The 20,960-nt window shown below is 32.3% G+C and overlaps 1 protein-coding gene across 2 annotated transcripts in view; it reads right to left on the bottom strand.

The window, feature by feature from the left end:
- Positions 1 to 635: 635 nt before the first annotated feature.
- The window catches only part of LOC145246809 ((E3-independent) E2 ubiquitin-conjugating enzyme UBE2O-like), a 189,766-nt gene continuing 169,441 nt past the window's right edge, over positions 636 to 20,960 (bottom strand). For both annotated transcript variants that reach the window (XM_080108628.1, XM_080108627.1), the window contains 7 exons: positions 14,874 to 14,971; positions 14,246 to 14,308; positions 12,215 to 12,418; positions 7,239 to 7,296; positions 3,068 to 3,189; positions 1,934 to 2,013; positions 636 to 1,017 (listed from right to left, as the gene is read on the bottom strand). In XM_080108628.1, the coding sequence (XP_079964754.1) occupies positions 648 to 1,017; positions 1,934 to 2,013; positions 3,068 to 3,189; positions 7,239 to 7,296; positions 12,215 to 12,418; positions 14,246 to 14,308; positions 14,874 to 14,971 (995 nt within the window). In that variant the 3' untranslated portion in view covers positions 636 to 647. The remainder of the gene's footprint in view (positions 1,018 to 1,933; positions 2,014 to 3,067; positions 3,190 to 7,238; positions 7,297 to 12,214; positions 12,419 to 14,245; positions 14,309 to 14,873; positions 14,972 to 20,960) is intronic.

Here is a 20,960-nt window from a genome sequence, read left to right on the forward strand (position 1 = left end):
TTGATATAAAAAATAAACTCAATGTTGTATACAATTATTTGCAGTTAACTCTCATGTCAGATGAGATAGATCTTGACAAGCCTCATCAAAAGTAACGTTTATAAAAATTTAACTTAAAGTTTATTTTGCTTTTATATCAATATTAATTAAATGGGAATTTTATCCAGATATAAATTATGCATTTTTCTGAAAACTTTTTAAAACAAAATTTAACTAGGGGTTAAAAAAAAAAAAAAAAAAAAAAAAAAAAAAAATCACAATTTCATTTAAGTTGCATCAGTATTTGTTTATTTTGCATAAATTAAGAAAAACATTTTTTGTTGTTTAAATATACTTCATTATTTTTTTTTGTATCTTCCGTTTCGGCAACAGAAAATCAAATACTTGGAGTGGACCAATCACCAGAAAAAAACCTTTAGGTTTTTTATTGGCAAAAAATATTTTCTTACACTTATTTCTTCCAATTTCCTAATCCTCACTGTCTCATTCTACCCTTTTTTTATCTTCCCTTTTTCACCCGTTGTTAGAATGTAGTCAAGTCAGAGAGGGAGAGAAAGACGATGGAAGAAAAAAATAACAAAAAAAAAAAAACATGAAAAACACATAACAAAAACACATAACAAAAAACCCACAAAATCTGTTGCTTCTTATTGGACTTTCTTCTCTAAAGTTTCTAATACATTTTGAAATAGTTCCAAATGTTTTTTTAGAGATAAACAAAATCCTCGAGATGCTGGGAGGAGGGGAAAGTCTGGATATGCAGAGGAATTCGAATCTGCATCAAGATACAAAGATGAGGCAGAACAAGAATAAAAAATCTCTGATGATGACGTCGTTGCCATCATATCTTCTTCCTGTTGCGATGTTTCCTGCTGTTGTGCAGGGGGAACATCGCAATCTTCAGTTGAGGCAGATTCTTGTTTCCCTGATGAAACCTTTTCAAGCTGGGTAGGAAGAGAATCCAAGACAGAAACTTTATCGGAAAGTTCTAGCCATTTCTGTAACCGGGTAATCATCCTATAGGAAAGAAATATAAAAATTATTACCAGGGGAAGTAACTCAATTTACTCTTATCCAAAGGGAAGTAACTCATCTTCGATAATTTGGACTACTATTTCCATTGTGGTTGTTATATGCATGGCATTTTGGCCCATGAAACCTCTAACCTTCAGGTATTTCTTTTTGAACTTAATAACTTTCTATTCCAACTCCGGAACCTGTACACAATTTTTAACTGAACCCACGAACATATATTGTTCTCATTCTGTTAGCCATAACTGGATAGAAGTATTAATTATGTTATTTTTATATTATTATATTCTGTAGAAGGATTAGATGTTCAGCTTAAAGATGTTCACTTAGAGCTGATTGTTGAGTTCAATCATGGTTGGTAGAACAATATACCCTAAAGGATCCAGAGTTTGATTTTGTTTTTCTTTTTAAAAAGCAAATATTTTGAAAAATTAATTGATTTTGTTACAATAACTTTTTATATTTACATTTTTTTTTTTAATTTTGGTCATTTATTAATTTTATTTGTTTTTAAATTATTAATCAAAAAAAAAAAAAAATACCAGTCATAAAAATACCGGTAACCGATTTTGCTTGCACCAATATAGACTTAAGTTTTTCCGCAGTTCCTCTCTTCTTATTCCCTTTATGTATTTTGCGTTTACTTTTACAAACATTCTCTTTTTGTAACATTCTAACATCTTTTACTTATGAGATATTCAATACTTTACAGGGAGTTATTTCTTTCTTTGGCATTGTACCAAATATTGGCGTTGATTCTAAATTTGTTCTTAAAGTTAGCCAACATCTGTTTTGATGTAGTAAAAATTTTATGGACATTGTATGAATGTGGTTGAAACAAAAATTGGATTTTCTTCAATTTGGATGAAATAAAACAATGCACATAAGAGACAATGCTTACCTGGGTCCATTTAGTAGCAAATGTTCTTGTACCTCTTGCATAAATACTGGTGGTAATTTACGAGCCATATTAGTCATTGCCTGAAAAAATAAAAAGAAAAAAAAAGTCTATTAAAACATCTTTTTACAATTAAGAAATAAAATAATTATAAAGTAATAACTGCTGACTGAATAAATCAAAATACAATTTAGTTAAATATTTTTAGTCCAAATTGTATTATTTTTTTTTTAATAAGCAAAGAAAAAAAAAAGGAAATTGAATTTATTGGATGAATTTCTCCAGTAAAAGAAAAATTTTCAGCTTTGATTCAAACTTTTGGAAGTATGCTCTCATTCCATCAGCCATGACTAGGTAGAAGTCCTAAATAATTGCAATTGTATTTTGAGTGTCACCGGCACTGAGGATTGAACCTTAAAGTTACAGAACAGTGTACCTTACAACTGAATTTTACTAAGTACTTTATCTAAATTGAAGAATCCAAATACGAATAATCAATCCTTATTTCAAAAATTCAGAAACCACTATTTTTTGCTGATGTCACTGCTTCTCTAACATTACAAAATTAAAACTATTCAACATTCTGTCAGGTCAAATAAGTTGTTGAATGTTGTCACTTCATTTATATGCAGTAATGAACATTTCATGTACTGAAATAATTTATCACATTTATGACAGGATGGACACACAAAAATTATCAAAGATAATGAACACCAAATCAGATGTGATGCCATGACAGACCATGTTGCCACAACGAAACAAGTGTAATAAACTACATGGTTTCTCCTTGAAAGTAAGGTTTTCGAGTCAAATGCACATTTTCCTCCTCCTCTGTCATATAACTGCTGTAAGGATTTTATGATTTTAAACATTTGGTCATTTCATTCATGTCTGTTTGTTCTAAAGATGGGAAATCAAAAAAAATTAAGATTATGGTTTTATTTTAAAAGACTCAAAATAATTTTGTGAACACATCTTAAAGAAAATGAATTAAAAAATGTTATCTAATTCAGTAATTTTTACAATAAGATGTAATGGAAGAGACAAGTGTTTTGCTTGAAGAGATTTTAAACTTAAAGGAAAAGTTATAAAGTTCAAATTGCGATTGTCATCATCAGATCTGACAGCTGAACTCACTTGTACAAGTTTGACAATGGCCATTTCATTATACATTCGGCTGTTTTCAATTCCCTGTTGTGTTCCTCTCTGTTTTTCGTATCCAGCTTCATTATAATAAGGTTCACCGACGAGAATTAATCCTGTTCAAAGAGAGAAATGACAAAAAACTAATTAGTCAATCATTTGGAGTTTTAGAACACAGCTGCTAAGTGTAAGGGTGAGTAATGTAGACTATATTTAGTTTTATACAAAGAGGGCCAATTCTGTAAAATTTTAATATATATTACACATCAATTAATGAATATTCCTCAAATTTCAGTTTCTTCAAAGTACTTCAAAGGCTTTTTAGAGGCCATAATACAACCACAACCTATTAGTTGAAAAGTAAAATATTTCAGATTTGCATTAAATTTGATCCATATTTATTAGCCACCAATCACATAAGATTTCTTGAACTTCAATTTTATCTTAAATTTTAGATGTTTACTAGAATGAATTTATTCAATTTATTCAAGTAGTCTAGACCTGAGGTTTAATAACATCTTAATATCTTGATTTTAATCTTCATGAGGGAATATAAAAGTGGTGCAAAACTGTTCTGGGACATGTTCTGTTAGTGCAAGAGAAGATGGGGAAGGAAAAAGGCATTCTTCTAGAATTGGCCATTGTTTACTAGGTTTCGTTTTACTAAGAGACTTGTTCATTTTTTTTTTCATACAAGAATTTAAGATGCTAAAACCAACGCAACTTCAAGAAATTATAAGAAAAGATGCGACTATTTTTTTAAACAAATTTGAACATTACAAAAAATTACATCTTTTTATTAAAAAATAAATGCTATGATTTAAAAGAAAATGTGCAATTAATAACTGCAATAACATTAATAACAAAGAAAATCATTAAAAAACAAAAATGAAAATATTAGAAAAGCAAAGAAAGATGCAATTACTTTTTTTTTTAACATTTTTTAATTAATAAATTTTTAAGAGGGTGAGCACCATTATGTAAACAATATAGTAAACTCAGAAACTACTGAACTTATGAATCATGGACTATGTATTCTAAGCAACAGGATTATTAATGTGGCACATTTTTTTTTTTTTTTGTAAACTTCAATATTTAGAAAGGTGTCATTGAAACCATACCATTACCCCCTCCCTCAAGAAAGAAAATAAGCATTAAAATTTAGTTAATTTTATATTTATTGCTTATACTCATCTTCGGATTGATATTCTACTAGATATATTTAAGAGTAATGTAATGCAATAAACCTACTCGCATGCAAATGCAGTGATAATCAGTCTTACAAAATATGGATGTAATCTTTTATAAAGACAATCCCAGCTAAATGAAAATAAAAGCAAATAAATCATAATTTAGTAATTCAAATTTTATGTTTGGAAACGGTTAAATTTCAAATCTAGAATTTTTATTATATGCAAGACAATACATTTCAATAAGTATATTTTGAGTTGAGTATATCATGAGTTTTCGATGTTTACTCATCTCAGAGGAAAAAATATTAGCAAATACAAATGGTTTGTACCTAATTTGCTAAATATAATAAACATTGCTTGGCGTTGTTAAGCAATTCTTTTCTTTTATTTATTTATTTATTTCATTTTATCTGTCTCTAGATAATTGTGTTTTTATTCACAATTTGATTTTACACTTAGAGTAGATTATGAAACATAAAAAAAAAAAAAAAAAAAAACAATAAAAATATATATGGATTACATCTACCAAAACACACTCAACGAATACGGCTGCCCCATATACCTTTCGGAAAATCAATAAGGAGCAACCATACTTTTTTTGTTATATGGGACTACTGCCTTCTCCCCATGACCAATATTCTGCCTACTTGAATTTATAACCCCGGAGGACTCCTTCCGATAATGGACTACCCAGGTTGTATCAAATTCCCTTTTCCTATAATTATTTCCATATAATTATCATTCACCACTTAAAAAACTATTTTCAATATTTTTGCTGAAAAGCAAAATAAGTGTCTGTTCACAGCTGAACATTTTGCTAACCGCATTTCATTTCCTCTGATATGAGCCTTTATTGAAAATCCATGGATTAAGGAAATCAACATAACCCCTTCTATACATTCCTTTTGTCAATCAATAAATTCTTAATTCGAATATATGTGTCTACATGTTCTTTCAGAATTTAAATATAACTACTAAACTTATGTGTTGCTCTATGCTTAAATATTGAGCTTCTTTTTGGCTAGGATCGCCCTGAAAGTATATATATATGTGTGTTTATTAAAAAATATCTTCACCGGATTGATATAATCAAATATTTACCAGATATCTCATCTAACTCCAGGAAAAAAACGGAGGAATGATGCCTACTTCGAATTGTTACCTTGCACCTTGGAAAAATTACGATATGCATCGGATCCTTTTACATCCCTGCTACCAAAAATTCACTTCAGGATGTACCACACAATTTGAATCTGAAGTTCAATATTCTTTTCATTCTGAGCTAATCTCTAATTTCCCTTATTCTATAATTTAAAAACTTTTAATTATGATTTTCTATGTTTATTGCATTTAGCAACTTGGGTACAAACCATTTGCTAATATTTTTCCTCTGAGCAGAAGAGTAAACATTGAAAACTCATGGGTTAAGGAAATATACTTATTGAAATATATTGTCTTGCATATAATAAAAATTCTAGATTTGAAATTTAACCATTTCAAATAATAAAATTTAAATTACTAAATTATGATATTATATATATATATGTCATCCACATACAGTACTGTTTCGCCGTTTCGCAGCTCACCAGTGCGGCTAGACAGGCAACGACCTCAAGCCAGGATTGAAACCCGACCGCCTGTACAACAATCAAAGCTCCTAACCATTACGCTAATTGGCGGCTGCTGAGCAAGTCGTGAATAAACAATGTTTTGACATCGTCCGAAATACCTAAGCTCAATTTGTTTACAGCTGTTTGTTTATTAGCTTTATTCGCTAATGGTAATTACACACACACACACACACAGGGTGGAATAATGGAAAACAAAAAAAAAAAAACTTTATTTTAAAACTTATTGAAAAAAATCAATTCAGGTAACTCGATTATGTTGTAGAGTTGACATCTATTCAATGTAGCCATCTTCAGCCTCAATCACTGCCTCGATACGGGTCTGGAAATGGGAGCATGCCTTTTTTACAAGTGCTGGCAGAAGTTTGGTGAATAGTCAGCAGATAGTGGCAATCAGATCAGGCTAGCTTTGGTGTTGTGGGAGGTCATGTTTGTGATGTTCCGGGCATATGACCAAACTAAGTAGCTCAGCAGGTTCAGGTCAGGGAAAAGGGGGAGGGTCAGTGAGAGAAGGGTACAAAGTCATAGCACTCCTTCTGAAGCCAAGCCTGGGTCTCTTTGGAATTGTGAGTTGGCGCTGAGTCCTGCTACTACACCCAGGGTCTGCCAGCTGCCACCACACTCTTCAGCACATCCAAGTACATTTTGGTGTTGACTTTCAAACCGACTTCAAAGATGTGAGGTGGCATGATGTGGCCTTCACTTGAAACCATACCAAAAACTATAATTGCGACGGAAACTTTTTGTCACCTTGGGCACGCCTTTGTTATTCATGGGAATCTAGCAATGCATTTTGATGGTGCTGGCAACGATCTTGTTGAATCGGTAGAGAGCAAGAGTTGTACAGCGACACATCGATCTTGTTCATTGAACATTATGTCACTTTCAGACATGATGGAAGGCTCTATCACTCTTGGGATTTGTACACAACTGGCCAACTAGTAGTTGGTCTACAACAAAAAAGAGAACAGGTTATCAAATGGAAATGGTATCATGTCTTTTCTAGGGCAATAATTTTATCGTTCCACCCTATATAAGTAAGCAATGCTTCAAGCAAACTACTTTTCTTTTATATATATTTTTATGCAAAAATTAAAAATATATAAATAGAAAATGTGCCCCGTCAAAAGAGGGCCAGTTAATGCATTTGCATGCAAAGGAGCAAAATTATTACTTAGGTAAGTGAATTTGAATACAGCAACAGCAGTGTTTCTGAACTGTCACCATCGCTAGTAAAAAACAAACTATATCTATATATTATATTTATGCACACACACACACACACATTATATATATATATATATATATATATATTGCTTAGGCAATAAACTAAAAAGTACATACCTTGGATGGAAACAAGCACTTGGAGTAGATTAGATTCCTGAGTCCACATCTCATTCCCCTACAAAAGTTAAAATATTCATGTACGTTAGTGTTTCTCTGACATTGGAAAGAAATCAAATAATGAGGAAGATATAAACTTAAAAAACAGATCATAGAAAATATGTATTTTGAAAACTTTAAACTTTGATTTAGAAATCATAAAACATATTTACAAATAACACAGGAGATATCTTCTTTTAACAAAATTAGTTTTCCTTTACTATGGTTTGTTATTTTGTTAAAATAAAAAAAATTTGGATCATTATCTCGTGTCGTAATATAATGAATGTTGCTTATATCAATTATTTTCACAAGATGTTCAGCATGGTGGTATTTTTAGTTTTTCAATGATACACTGGCTGACAGGATAAAAAATCAGATCATTCATAAATCAGATTGAGTAGTTGACCAGAAGAAAAATTGATCATAAGTTGATATGGACTTGTAAACTGGTAAGATTGTCTTTTTCCTCCACTGTGTTTGTCTATATGTAAAACCCTAAATAAAGTATCAATTGTCCAGTGGGAAAAAAATAATCTAGTTTATAAAACTCACGATGTCTGTCTCAGTTTTTTCAAAGCAAGGATGCAGAATAGAGGGAGGCAGGTCAAATGATTGTATTTTTTGTGGGCTGTTCTTTTATGAGTTTTAGCTGGTAAAAATAGCTGCTAAGGGGTCAAAATTGAAAAAAAAAAAAAAAAAAAAAGGAATTTGGCAGGTGTAAGTAGATTTAAAGTGCTCTTAGATGCATGCACAAATATACGCTTAAGTTGACTCATTTTTAATTATTTCTTACCCATCTGATGATAGCTGAAATGGTAACGACCAAGGCTGGGGCAGTAAACGTTTTGGTTTCAACTCCAATTGATGATACCCAAACATTTATTTTTCCTTTTGAAATAACTACTGTATATTTAGTACAATATAATAATCAGAGAATTGGCTCTATAATAATATGAAATTTTCATAAATAAATATATTTAACATTTTATGATCAGGCAACGCCGGGCATCTTGCTAGTATTGGAATATTTTATTCATTTTGAGGCAGGGTTGAATTTTATTTAGTCAGGAAGTGCTTGCTTCTTATGACTTTGAATTTGGTTTTTACAGAAGTTCAGCCGCACCCATCATAAGTAAATGACCAGCCTTCATCAATCAGACACAGTCGTACCCATTATTTTACAATATGGTCTTTTACTGTATACTGAATATTTGAGAAGTTAATGCTAAAACATTAAAAAAGCAAAAATAACTTTCTTAGTGACACGCAATATGGTTTCCATTCTGCTAGATCTACAGCAGATGTGCTTACAGTTATATCTCATAGGATTAGCGAGTCTCTCGACGGAGGCTACCTTTTTAAGGCAATTGCTCGACATATAAAAGGCCTTTGGCATAAAGGTTTACTTCACAAAATCTCCAGCTATGGTATAGCTGGAAATGTCTTCTCAATTATTAAATCATTTCTCTCTGATAGGTTCATAAGAGTAGTGGTTGATGGGCAGAAATAAGCTCTCAGTATTAATGCTGGAGTCCCTCAGGGGTCCATCCTGGGGCCAACTCTCTTCCTCTTTCTTCAATGATCTTCCAAATCACATCCTTACATCATTCACAGACATTCATGCTGATGACACTACTATCTATGGTAGCAGATCTAAGACCGTAAATGACCAAGATCTCTGATTCTCTCTCCTCTGATCTTGAGCACGTGGTACAATGAGGAAAGAGGTGGCTTGTTACTTTTAATGCATCTAAAACCAAGCTTTTATCTTTACATCATCAACGCTCTGATCCCCATCTGGCATCAATTGAAATAAACGGCTCTCATCTTGGGGAGGCCTCATGTTTTGACAAGCTTTTGGGCTTGACCTTTACTCCTGATCTTAAATGGAACACATACATTGAATCCGTTGCCAAGGCTGCTGGAAAAAATGGTGGGATCCTTCTATCAATCCAGTAGATATCTCACTGCTGATGCAATTCTCTATCTATATAAGAGCCAGGTACGTCCAAGGATGGAGTACTGTTGTCACATTTGGGCAGGAGCTGCTAGAAAGGACTTATCCTGCCTTGATAGAGTTCAAAATAGACTTTATAGCCTCGTCGGGGATGTCCTTTTCTCTTCCCTGCAACCTCTTTCTCACAGAAGAGATATTGCGAGTTTGCTTTATCATTATTTTCATGGCAAGTGCTCGGCTGAGCTCCAATCTATGCCCCCCACCCCCTCGCCAAGCTTTCACAAGAAACACCCGTCTAGCAGAAAACACTATCACTAATTTCCCCCATACTTTATCTGTGCCTAAACCTAAACGTAGATTTTAGGAGCAAAGCTTCCTTCTTAGAACTGCACACCTGTAGAATTGTCTTCCATTTTCCTGCTTTCCAGGTGACTACAATATGGTTGTCTTCAAATCTAACATAAACAAGTTTTTGATGAGCCGTTCCATATAAGTTAACAAATTTACCGAATTTCCATTACTAACGATTACTATATTGTCCAATTTCTACCGTATACTCTCTAACACTTAACCTCAAGTGGCCTTTTGGCCTTGATAAGTGGTGATGCCTACGTAACCCCCCCCCCAAAAAAAACAAAAAAAACAAAAACACACACACAAAAAACTCTTGTAAAGGATTCTCTATAGTGCACTAGTATCTTATACTTTAAAAATGAAGCTTTCCTTCCAAATAGAATTAGTTTCTAATTTGTGCTACAATGTTATATATCCAGCAGAACTCAAATACCTTTTGTTTCATTCCTTTGCGATCTAACCTGTTGAAAATCATAAGATGAACCATTGTCTGACAAAAACCAAGTGTAAATTTTAAAAGTTGTGAACATAATATCTTATCAAATTGCAAATGAACCTCTTGAAGACAATAGTAGATGAACACTTATCTCAAATCATGTTAATATTCTTCCCAAATTACTTCCCCTTAAACAACTAAATGCACAAATAAAATAAATGATAAAAACATGATACTGGTGGCACAACTTGCATAGCAATTGCTGAGCTATTATTACCCAATCAGAATAAACTGGAAGAAAAAAGCTTCACACTTAAATTTAACAGGTTTCTTTCGACTACCACAGCATCACTCATCTAAAGCCCTTCCTCATCTTGGCAACTGATAGTATCAAAGCTACCTGCTGCCCCCTCCCCCCAATAAATCCAAACGCAATCAACATTAGGATCCGCCATCCTCTGGTTGTCTGCCTCTTTGTGCCACAAATTCATAAAATGAGACCAACATCATTGCTTCTACACATACAAAACTGACATTTCCTCGAATTCTGGATCAAACCTTCCTCGAATTTGTATGCAACTGTTGAGTATCGGCACTAAAAGCTTGCAATCTTGCCAATCTAATGAGTAGCTATGCCTGACGATGAAAACATTTTGTAGACCAGATAATCCAGAGATATGATCTTCATAGGCTCTGTGCAGACAAGCGCATCATCATAAAAAGACACCTTATTGTTTTTATATTTTAAGCTTTTTTTAAAGACTTTTAGAATATTGGTATATTTTAATAATAAACAAGTATTTTCTTTTTATAAATTTGAATTTTACTTTAATGCGAAAAAAAAAAAAAAACTTTTTTAAAACAGTAAAGTATTACTTGTTTCAGTCATCTTGTCTATGTCTATTAAAAAAAAAAAAAAAAAAAAGTTATATTAAATTTCACTTAATTTGAGCGAGTAGTTTTTTTTTTTTTTTTTTACAACGGAAAAATACGTTTTTATGACAGCACGTTGAAGGCAGACATCTTGGAATTTAAAAATTTTTTTGTTTGGATTTTAGAAACGCCATGGGGAGATAACTCAATTTAAAGCGCCAATACTCCCTCCTCATCTTTAATACTAGCTTTTCTTCCTAAAAATCAAACCTTTTGCTCGGTATCATAAATTGTTTTTTTTTCACTGTAAAAAAAAAAAAAAAAAAAAAATTACTTGATGAAATTAAGTGAAATTTTTTTTTTTTTTTTTGGAGAACTTCATTCCATAATGGATACATACAATAGAAACTTTTTTTTTCTCGATATTTTCATTTTTTAATGTCTTGATTAAACTGTACAAGTACCCTAAAATCAATACTTGTCGAAAGGTTTGTAAATTTGACCAATTTTTACTAGTCTATAAGAGCAATTACCCTTTCAATCTTTAAGTATTAAAAGAATATAGTTTAAACTCGGCATCGCTCAGGACTGGTTTTACTTTTCTGCTTTTTTCTTTTTGTTTAAACTACAGTTTTTTTGTTTTTTTTTTTCTTACAAAATATTTTTGGAATATAAGTTCAAGTTAAATTTAATTAGTACAATATAATTTGCTAATTAAAATACAGACTGAAAAAAAAAATCTTATAAAACTTCAAATATTTATTATTTCATCTCTATGGCAAGAAATGTAAATGTGTAATAAAGAGATAAAAGAAAATTATGTCAATACCAGTGATTGCAACTAGAAAGTTAGTGTACTGCCTAAAAGACCGTGAGAGTAAGATAAACAGCATTGCGATTCTTTTTTTAAATCCTACCTCTCTCCCTGAAGAACAGAAAAACAGGATTACTACTGCCATAAACTGTCTAAACTGTTCAAATATATCAAGATGTTAACATTCACCATAGCATAAAATTTTTATGCTGTGCAATTAATTTTTATGTCAGCCATTTTTTTTTTTCATTACCCCATCAAAAATATTGATTTCAACAAGTATTTTATGAAATAAATCAAAGTAATTTTTTTTTCTTTTTAAGAGCATGCACCAATGATCCAACAAATAAACTGGCTAGTCAGAATCAATATTTTTATAGGAAGGAAGTCATCCATCACAAAAATTTAAACAAAATTGACTGTTTTATACAAATTGAGTCTAATGAATTTGTTCATGTTCAGGCGATAAAACTGACAATGCAGCAATAAAAGATAGATACCTTGCCGGACCAAGTACCGAGTAAACTCACACACACTTTTCCATCTTCGTAGAGATTGGGGTTGAGTCGGTCAGTGCAGTAAGAAACATAGTGGAATCTTGGTGGAGATGAGGGGTAATCATTTGGCAACTGGACATCGAAAATGAACAGACCATCTTCATAGGGGGTTTTAGCAGGACCAACAATCATCACAGAAAATAGATCCTTAAAAAATAAAAATAAGCAAATATAAAAAATCATTTGTAAATTTAATTTCTAAAGGTGACTTTAAATGATTTCAAAATTCATTTTTTCAAAATGTTGATTGCTTGAAAATATTAAAGAATTGTTGATACATTACTGAAATGTGCTAACATTTTTTTTCTTACAAATTCCTGAAACTTTAATGAAATTTGAAAAAAAAAACAAAAAAAAAAAACAAGAAAGAAATAGATGGATAAATAAATCAAGTTTATAACTAACAATGCTTCAAAATTTTTTTAGATGAGAATTGATTATTTGGACTGATATTCATCTTAGTTGTTATTTTCACAAAATTTCAGCCAAGGTTATCTCCGATCTTTAGGTGTAACTTTTCAAACTCAGTCATTTTTATGTCAAATTTAAACTATTCAGAATCTGAACTTTTTTTTATCTTGTTTAGATGTGCTGCATCACTACATATTTCTATTCATATAAAACTAGGCAGGCTTTTGATATTTGCTTGTACAGGATACACTCCTAAACTAATTAACTGATCATTACAAATTTTATGCAGCTTCTAAGCATAAAGATGCATAATGTAGGCTATATGTCGTTTTATGCAAAGAGAACAAAGCTAAGAGGGAGATATGAGTTCTTTGTGAAAATTCATATACCTCAGATTCTTATGAAATTTTATCATTAGGTACGAGGGGCATGCAATAAGTAATGCCCCTGACCCACTTCCCATAGCAGTAGAGCAATGAAACTTGGCACAGTTATTAGTCTTTCTCTGCATAGGAACCACCCAGAGTTATGCATTTCTCCCATCGTTTGATTCAGCTCTGGAGACCGTTTTTGTAGAACACCCCAGGTTGGTCCTCCAACCACGACGTGACTTCAGAAATCAAGGCTGCATCATCTGGGAAACGCTTTCCTTTCAAAAACAACTTCATGGCTGGGAAGAGGTGAAAGTCAGAGGGTGCAAGGTCAGAAGAGTAGAGAGGATAGGGAAAGATTTCATAACCACACGCCCGTGCTTCTGATCTGGCGACATGCGAGTTGTGGACTGGAGTGTTGTCCTGCAGGTACCTTTGTTGATCTTGTCCCGCCTCTTGATTTTGATAGGTTCCCTTAATTTCCTCAAAAATGAAGCATAACTGTAATTGTGGTACCCTTTGAGAGGAAACCTGTCATCAATACTCCGTCCTGGTCCCAGAAGACTGTGAGCATGACCTTGCCAGCGGAGGTCTGCACCCTTGACTTCTTTGGAGGTGGTGAGTCCAACTGTTTCCACTGCATTGACTGGGCTTTGGTTTCTGGATCATAATGATGGACCCAGGTTTCATCCTGTGTAATCAGTCTTTTGAAAAACTTTGACTCCTCTTCTTGGCACATCTCCAAATTCATCCTCGAGCACTCGACGTGTTTTCGCTTCTGGAATGGTGTGAGCAACCTGGGAATCCATCTGGCAGACACCTTATGCATATGCAAATGGTCATGAAGGATTAGTTTCCACAGACCCTGTACTAATCTTGACATCTTGGGCTATTTGGCGAATAGTGATGGACCGATCTTTCAAACTGGCAGCCTCAACTTGACGGACAGATGAATTTTACTCAGTCTGGAATAGGTATTCTTCTAGTAACATATTATATATGTACATATTTTAAATTCAGTATTTAGTTTCATATTATATTTAAATCTAAATAAATAAGGTCAAATCAACTGTCCCTGATTTTATAATGAATTACATCTATTAGTGCTACACATTATCACACACACAAACAAACAAACAAGATGACATGTATTATTATAGACGTACATAGATAGATAGAAAAATATACCAACCATTCGTTCTTCAAACTCTTTAACAAATATTCCATCTGGAAGACTGGTCTTCAACAATTTTGACTAAAAAGAAAAATAATCAAATTTTAAATGAATACAAATATGAAAAAGTCTTTTGTCATTTTACATCTAAAATGTGATAAAAAATAGAAAGTTCTATTTTTAGTCAATTATTTAAAAAAACAAAAAAAAAAAAAAAAAACTTTATTACACGTTTTAATCAAATTTATATATTTGAAAGTGTGTGTGGAGTCTATAGTTACTTTGATTGATGTCTTGAAATGTAAAATGGAAATGCCACAGTGATTAATGAGAAAATGCAACTTTAAAGAATAAAAATGTGGGAAAATATAAAATTATCAAAAATATAAAACTTTTATCTGATTCAAATTACAGAATATTAACGTCTTTATTTAAAAAAAAAAATAGAAATGCAAAAACCAGGATGTTTTATGCTCATATTCATATGAAAGGATAAAAAATATTTTATGTGCATCTACATAAACATATGCAAATTATAAATTATTTTTCTATTTATAATAAAGATAAAAATGTTAACACTGAAGAGAAATAAAAAATAGGCCACAAGACAAAACAAAAAAGGAAAATGTTTTTTTTTAAATCTTACCTCTCGCCTAAGTGACATTAAAAAGTTTTTTTGGCTGCTTAAGTGCGTATGAGTAAGGTAATGATGAGAATTTGGCGTTTCATCTATTACCTGGAATCCTGAAAGAATCAAAAAGAAAATACTCATCAAATCACAAATATGTTAAGTGCTAATGCCTGAAATCAAACAGATGCTACATTGATCTTACCTATAGGTAGAACCGATCAGCGTCACTAAAAATTGAGTAACCCAATTAAGAAAAGAAAACAATTATTTCTTATTTTCTATGACAAAAGTTATTGACAGGAAATTTGGATTTAAACACATTTTGATATAAAATTATTAAAAGAAATTCAGAAAATGTCGCAATAAAATAATCTTTGTTGATAAAGTAATCTTTAAAAAAATCATTAAAATAAAATATAAAAATTTGAATTAAAATGGATAGTGTATTTTTGGTGACAATAGTCCACTGGACAAAAACTTCCCACAATAATTCAAATATGGAGAAAAGTTCAACATAATAAATAAATTTATATGATTAACAATAAATATTTATCAATTTTTTTTTTTCACAAATGCCTTTATTTCATTTGTAAACATTTTTGTGTTACCTTGTAAATACTGCATCCTTTTAAAAATTAAAACTTAATTTAAGTTTCTTTTTTTTTAGGTTTATTTAATAAATAAGACAAATCACTTATTCTTCAAGTCTAAGTGAGTCAAAGAACAAAGTAAATTAATGAATAACTAAATTATTCAAGTGAATAACTTGAATGAATAAATTCATTCATTTATTTCTAATAAAATAGAAATAAATGAATTTATTCATGCTTATTTTAACCAACAATATTGAAAAGTGAAATGATGAACGCAATAAGAAAGCTTAAAATGGGTCAAAGCTGAGGGATTGACAATATTTATCCTGAACATTTGACAATCAGCTGCAAGCCTCATATCAAAGAAATATTTCATTTTTTTTAAATCCAATTTTACAAATTGAACAGATTATTTAAAGAGGCAATACACCATTTCCTCTGCTCGTCTAGAAGCAATGGTGGAAGGGTGAAGAAAAAGGGTAAACCACCAAGAAGATGATGTGATAACCTATGTTTCTGGATTTCCAGATCAATCAGTTAGCAGCAATCCAGCATATTAACCAATTATAATCAGCAGGAGCTTAGGATGAGCTGCAAACAGACAGTGATAGCTTGATTTTTGTTCCCTGATGTAAAAGCAACACATTTTCACAGAAATAAATGAATGTTTTAACAGTTACAAAAAAATATATTTCAAATTTAAACTGTACAATAAATATGAATCCAGTAGATGATAATGCCGAATATTTATTGATTTTATGAAGAAATTCCTGGAGGTGGCTGTTGAAATCTGGCGAACTTGTACCTCTCATACCACTTAGTTTAACTTATAACCAAACATGTTTGTGTCCACTGTTGTATCATGAGGATTCACAAAATTCTACTTATGATCCACCACAAAGTGGTTAACCAGGGCATTATATTTTTTTAATTTTTTTTTTATTATTTCATTTTCACCCCAAACAAGGCACTTTGGTGTAGGGGGCTACTATCAGGGGAAACAACTACTGGGGTATTATGTAGGGATTTGGGCAGCAAGATGTTGGTTCACGTTGCACTTGAACTTCTGCATGTCAGTACAGTTGGGGAAGCAGTGACCTGGAATGGAATTCCAAAGTCTAGTGGTTCTGGGGAAGAAACTACCGGAGTAGAAAGATCTTTTACATCTAGGGATCTCTACAGTGTCGGGGTGGGATTTTGCAGCTTGTCGGGTCTGTCGAGGGTGTTCACGTCGTGGGGGCACAAGTGCTTGCAGTTCATCAGAGCATTCACCATTAAAACACTTGTAGAACAGGCAGAGGGATGCAACGTTTCGTCGATGGGACAGAGGCTGAAGCTTAGATGCTAGTTTAGGGCCTATCAGATTTGCGACTCTCTTTTGAACCCTGTCAAGGAGCGAGAGACTAGTAGCCGATGCACCAGCCCAAATATGACAGCAATACTCCATACATGGGCGAATGGTTGCCTTATAGAGGTACAGAATACTTTCGGGTGTTAGTAGTTTTCTAGCACGGTAGAGAGAGCCAACCTTCCTTGCAGCGGCCCTGGCAATGCCCTCGATGTAATTGTTCCAACTCATGTTTCCTGTGAACGTTAGGCCAAGGAGCTTGAAAGACGTACTCTCAGATAAAGAGTCGTTGGCCATTGCTATAGGTGGTAGAGAAGGTTTCTTGTAATTATTGAATGAAACCAGTTTAGTCTTGGCGGCATTGAACGTGACCAATCATCAGTTATGGGTGTTCCTGACCGAACATATTGTTGAATGATGGGTAAATGAGTTTTGGCATCTCTTTTTGCAACTGGTACCATCATTGTTGCGTTGGTGACAAGAAACATAATAGATTTTGTAGGTTTTCACATTCATTTAAGGAATGTAATTGCGCATATGTAAACTAAATGTAAATAAATTATTTGATAAAAAAGATTACAAATATTCTTATATTTAAAGATAATATATTTTTTAAATTGTGCAAAACTAAACACTTGAAGAAGAAAAAAAATTACATTATTACATAAATATACGGACATATATTTAAAGTCAATACTGAAAAAAAAAAAATAGAAACAATAAATCAGAATGATTATGAAGTGGGACAAGAATCAGACTATCACCGTCTATTTGAGACTCATCCTAAGCTCCTACTGATTGGAATGAGTTAATGATGATAAGGGCTGTCCCCTTTTCATGTAAGTATAAAAATAGGGAATTAATAGAATAGACGAAATTCGAACCTTGTAATTTAGGTTTAGAAATAGATTACGAGAGAGAATTAGAAAATGGAATGTAAAAACAAAACATTGTTTAGCTTAGAGATAAAATAGTTTTAAGAAAAGGAATGTGCATTTGTCAATTCTGTTATGAAATTGAATTGAAGAATGCAACTATAGGATAATTTAATAAACATGTATTTAACATATTGGAAATATAGGTTACTGGAAATATAAACAAAGGAAAATGTTTTGGACACGCATTTTCAGAACACGTGAAAGAAGACATGTTTTAACATGGGTATGACGTCATGGAAAATGGGAAGTTCTCGATATAGTTAGAAACTTTAGAGTAAAGCAGAGAGAGTCTGAGGACGAGAGACGACAGTCTGGAATCCAGAGATGGACAGTCCAACGTTTGGAAGCGAGACGGTCACCTTTGAAACATAGAATGTAAAACTGAATTCCTGATTAAGAAAACCACCGACCGGTCGAAGAAGAAATAAACGTATCATCATGTGTTTTTATAAACGTCGTCTTTGTGTTGTAATTCTACCAAAAGGTAAAGTGAAATTGTCATTATATGTCTTATATATCCTGTGTTTTAAAATGTCTTCACATACACAATGCCTCTACATCTCATATCTACAATGTGAACACTAAGACTGTTTCAACACTGTCTCCTCACTCTAAGAGCTTCTACTACACTTCTAAGTATGAACATTTTATATACATGAATCTCTTCATAACACGAACACAGAACGCAACATCTCTCTTAATAAGACTCTCTAAGACTCACTTTTAATAAGACTTCCTAACAACAAACAATAACAACAATAACAATAATAATAATGAAACCACTATATAACAATATGCTAGATTGTCCAGTTAGCTAAGTGGCAATAATGTAGGTGGGTTGAACAAGCTTCTTCTGAAGGAGGGAGTTTCAAGGAAATATCTAATTCACAAGCAGTCTGCAGTCACTTGTAAATGGAGACAGTACATGATAGATTATATTCTGCAGAATGTCTAGAAGCAATAGTGGAAGAGTGCAGAAAATGGGGTAACCAACTGATAAGATAGTGTGACAACAAGTTTCAGATCAATCAGTCAATTAAACAGAGTAGAGAGAACGTAGAGATCTTGGATAGAAATTAATACATTAGAAATTATATTCCACAATATCTGGAGAAAAGATTTGATGATGAAATAATGAAAATAAAAATGTTATTCTGAGTTTCTATTATGGTGTGATATTGATTTATTCTATTCTGTGTGTAGATGGACTTCTTCAGAGATTATGAATAGAGTTACACCTAAGTGTGGTGGCAATCGTATTCACAGTATTCACAGATTTCCTATAATATACTTCTGTAAATAGATCTTTTGAAAACATTAGCTTTTTAGGATACGATAGAAAAAGTCTACTCGATGACCGTTTTGAAATCAGAAATTAACTTGTGTCTATAAAAAAAAAAAAAGTTCCATTATTAGTTGGATTTTTTTTGTTTTTGGCAAACCAGAATTCATTTTCAACAATTTATTATTATTGACACAAAAAAAAAAAAAAAAAAAAAAACTTTTTATAACTAAATTAATAATTTGTTTTCAACAATTTTTTTATTATTAACATAAGAAAATCAAACTTCTTATAATTGATTTTTTGAAAATACAAATACTGTTTTACAATTTACGTATGACAGATTAAGGCACGACAATGCATAACTACTGACCAATGCTAATTCAGGTAATTTAGGAATATCATTCAAGCAACCCAATTCCTATCATCATATTCAAACAATCTGGACCAACCAGTTTAAAGCATCTAAAATATTTCTTGCAGTATTAATTAAAATAAATAACATGGATTTAGTAATACCTTTAAACTGAGAGTTTATTTTTGACAAATATTTTTTTAAGATTCCCGCCCGTCATATGTTTGTACTAATTCTGACTGATGTGTTCAACTATTAGTTTGACAAAGGTCAAGGTCAAGGTCAAGTGATCACATGGCTGAAGAAACAGAATAGACATGGTGGAGATTATTGCCTATTATCTCTGTTCCGCTTCTTCAGCAATTAGACAATTGCAGGCCGATAACTCTGCTAAACACGCAGTTAAAGATTTTGGCCAACATCTTAGCGAACTGGTTGCAGGGCGCTATCTTAGAATTGATCAAACTCTAACACTGTGAAGGAAAGATTGATTCAGAACAACTTGCATTTGATTTATACGGTCGTAGAGAGGATAGAAGACAACATGGAAGTCACTTGAATCTTTTGCTGATCAGAATCTCATGGCTTTTTTTAAACATCAGCTGAAGATCAAGACCAGATATAATAGAAAAACATTACTCAGTTTTTGAAGAAAAAAAACAAAAAAAAAAACAAAGTTAGATACAAGTAACAAGCTTGTGTGTATGACAAAGAGTCAAGTATGAGTATGTGCTCCCTGTCATTCCAGGTTTTCCTTTTCTCCTACTTAGATTCCACTCTCATTTAGAGATTGAGCTATTTGCTTTTGTTTTTCTTTTTACAAGGAGGTCACCACTTATCAAGGCCAGGAAGCCACTCAGGGATAAGGGTTATTGCATGTACAGTACGTTGTACGTTAGTGTTGAGATTTCATAAAGTGTCTACTTAAGGGGGCGGTTCATCAGGAATTTGTTTATGTTGGATTTGAAGACATCCAAGTTCTAGTCAGGTGGGAAACAAGGCAGACGGAACAGAGTTCCACTGGCATGCTGTTCTAAGAAAGAAGCTGTGTTCATGGAATCTACGTTTTGATTTAGGCACAGATAGAGAGTGGGGAAAATTTTTGACAGTGGCTTCAGCTAGACGGGTGTTTTTCGTAAAGGATTTTGTTTTTGGTTCTGAACAAATCTGAACACAGTAGACAATCTAATAATAAGAGGGTTTTTGTGTCTCTTTCATTCTCAAGTATATTCAATGGATTTCTATACATATAACCATATTTATGGAAAAGAAAAATTTCAAACAAATTTGAGGATTATTTTAAGCAGGAATAAATGAGGTATTGTGGTGGTAGAAATAATTTGAGTTAAGAGCAAGATAGACATTTTTATCACTTTAAACCAAGGATGACTAACAGCACCCATTTTCCTTATACTTTTGATAGTCTTGTGCCGAATTTGTTTTGACTGTAAATCTTTTTTACATTTTCTGCAAATAATTCCAAGTGTAGCATCTGTTCTTGGCAACGACAGGCATTATTGAGGAAAATATTGCATATATATAAAATATGGCAATGCAAAATTACAACTGTATATTACAGAATATTC

Source organism: Euprymna scolopes, chromosome 24 (genome assembly GCF_053919585.1).
Source record: "Euprymna scolopes isolate OS-2025 chromosome 24, ASM5391958v1, whole genome shotgun sequence".
NCBI lineage: Eukaryota > Metazoa > Mollusca > Cephalopoda > Sepiida > Sepiolidae > Euprymna > Euprymna scolopes.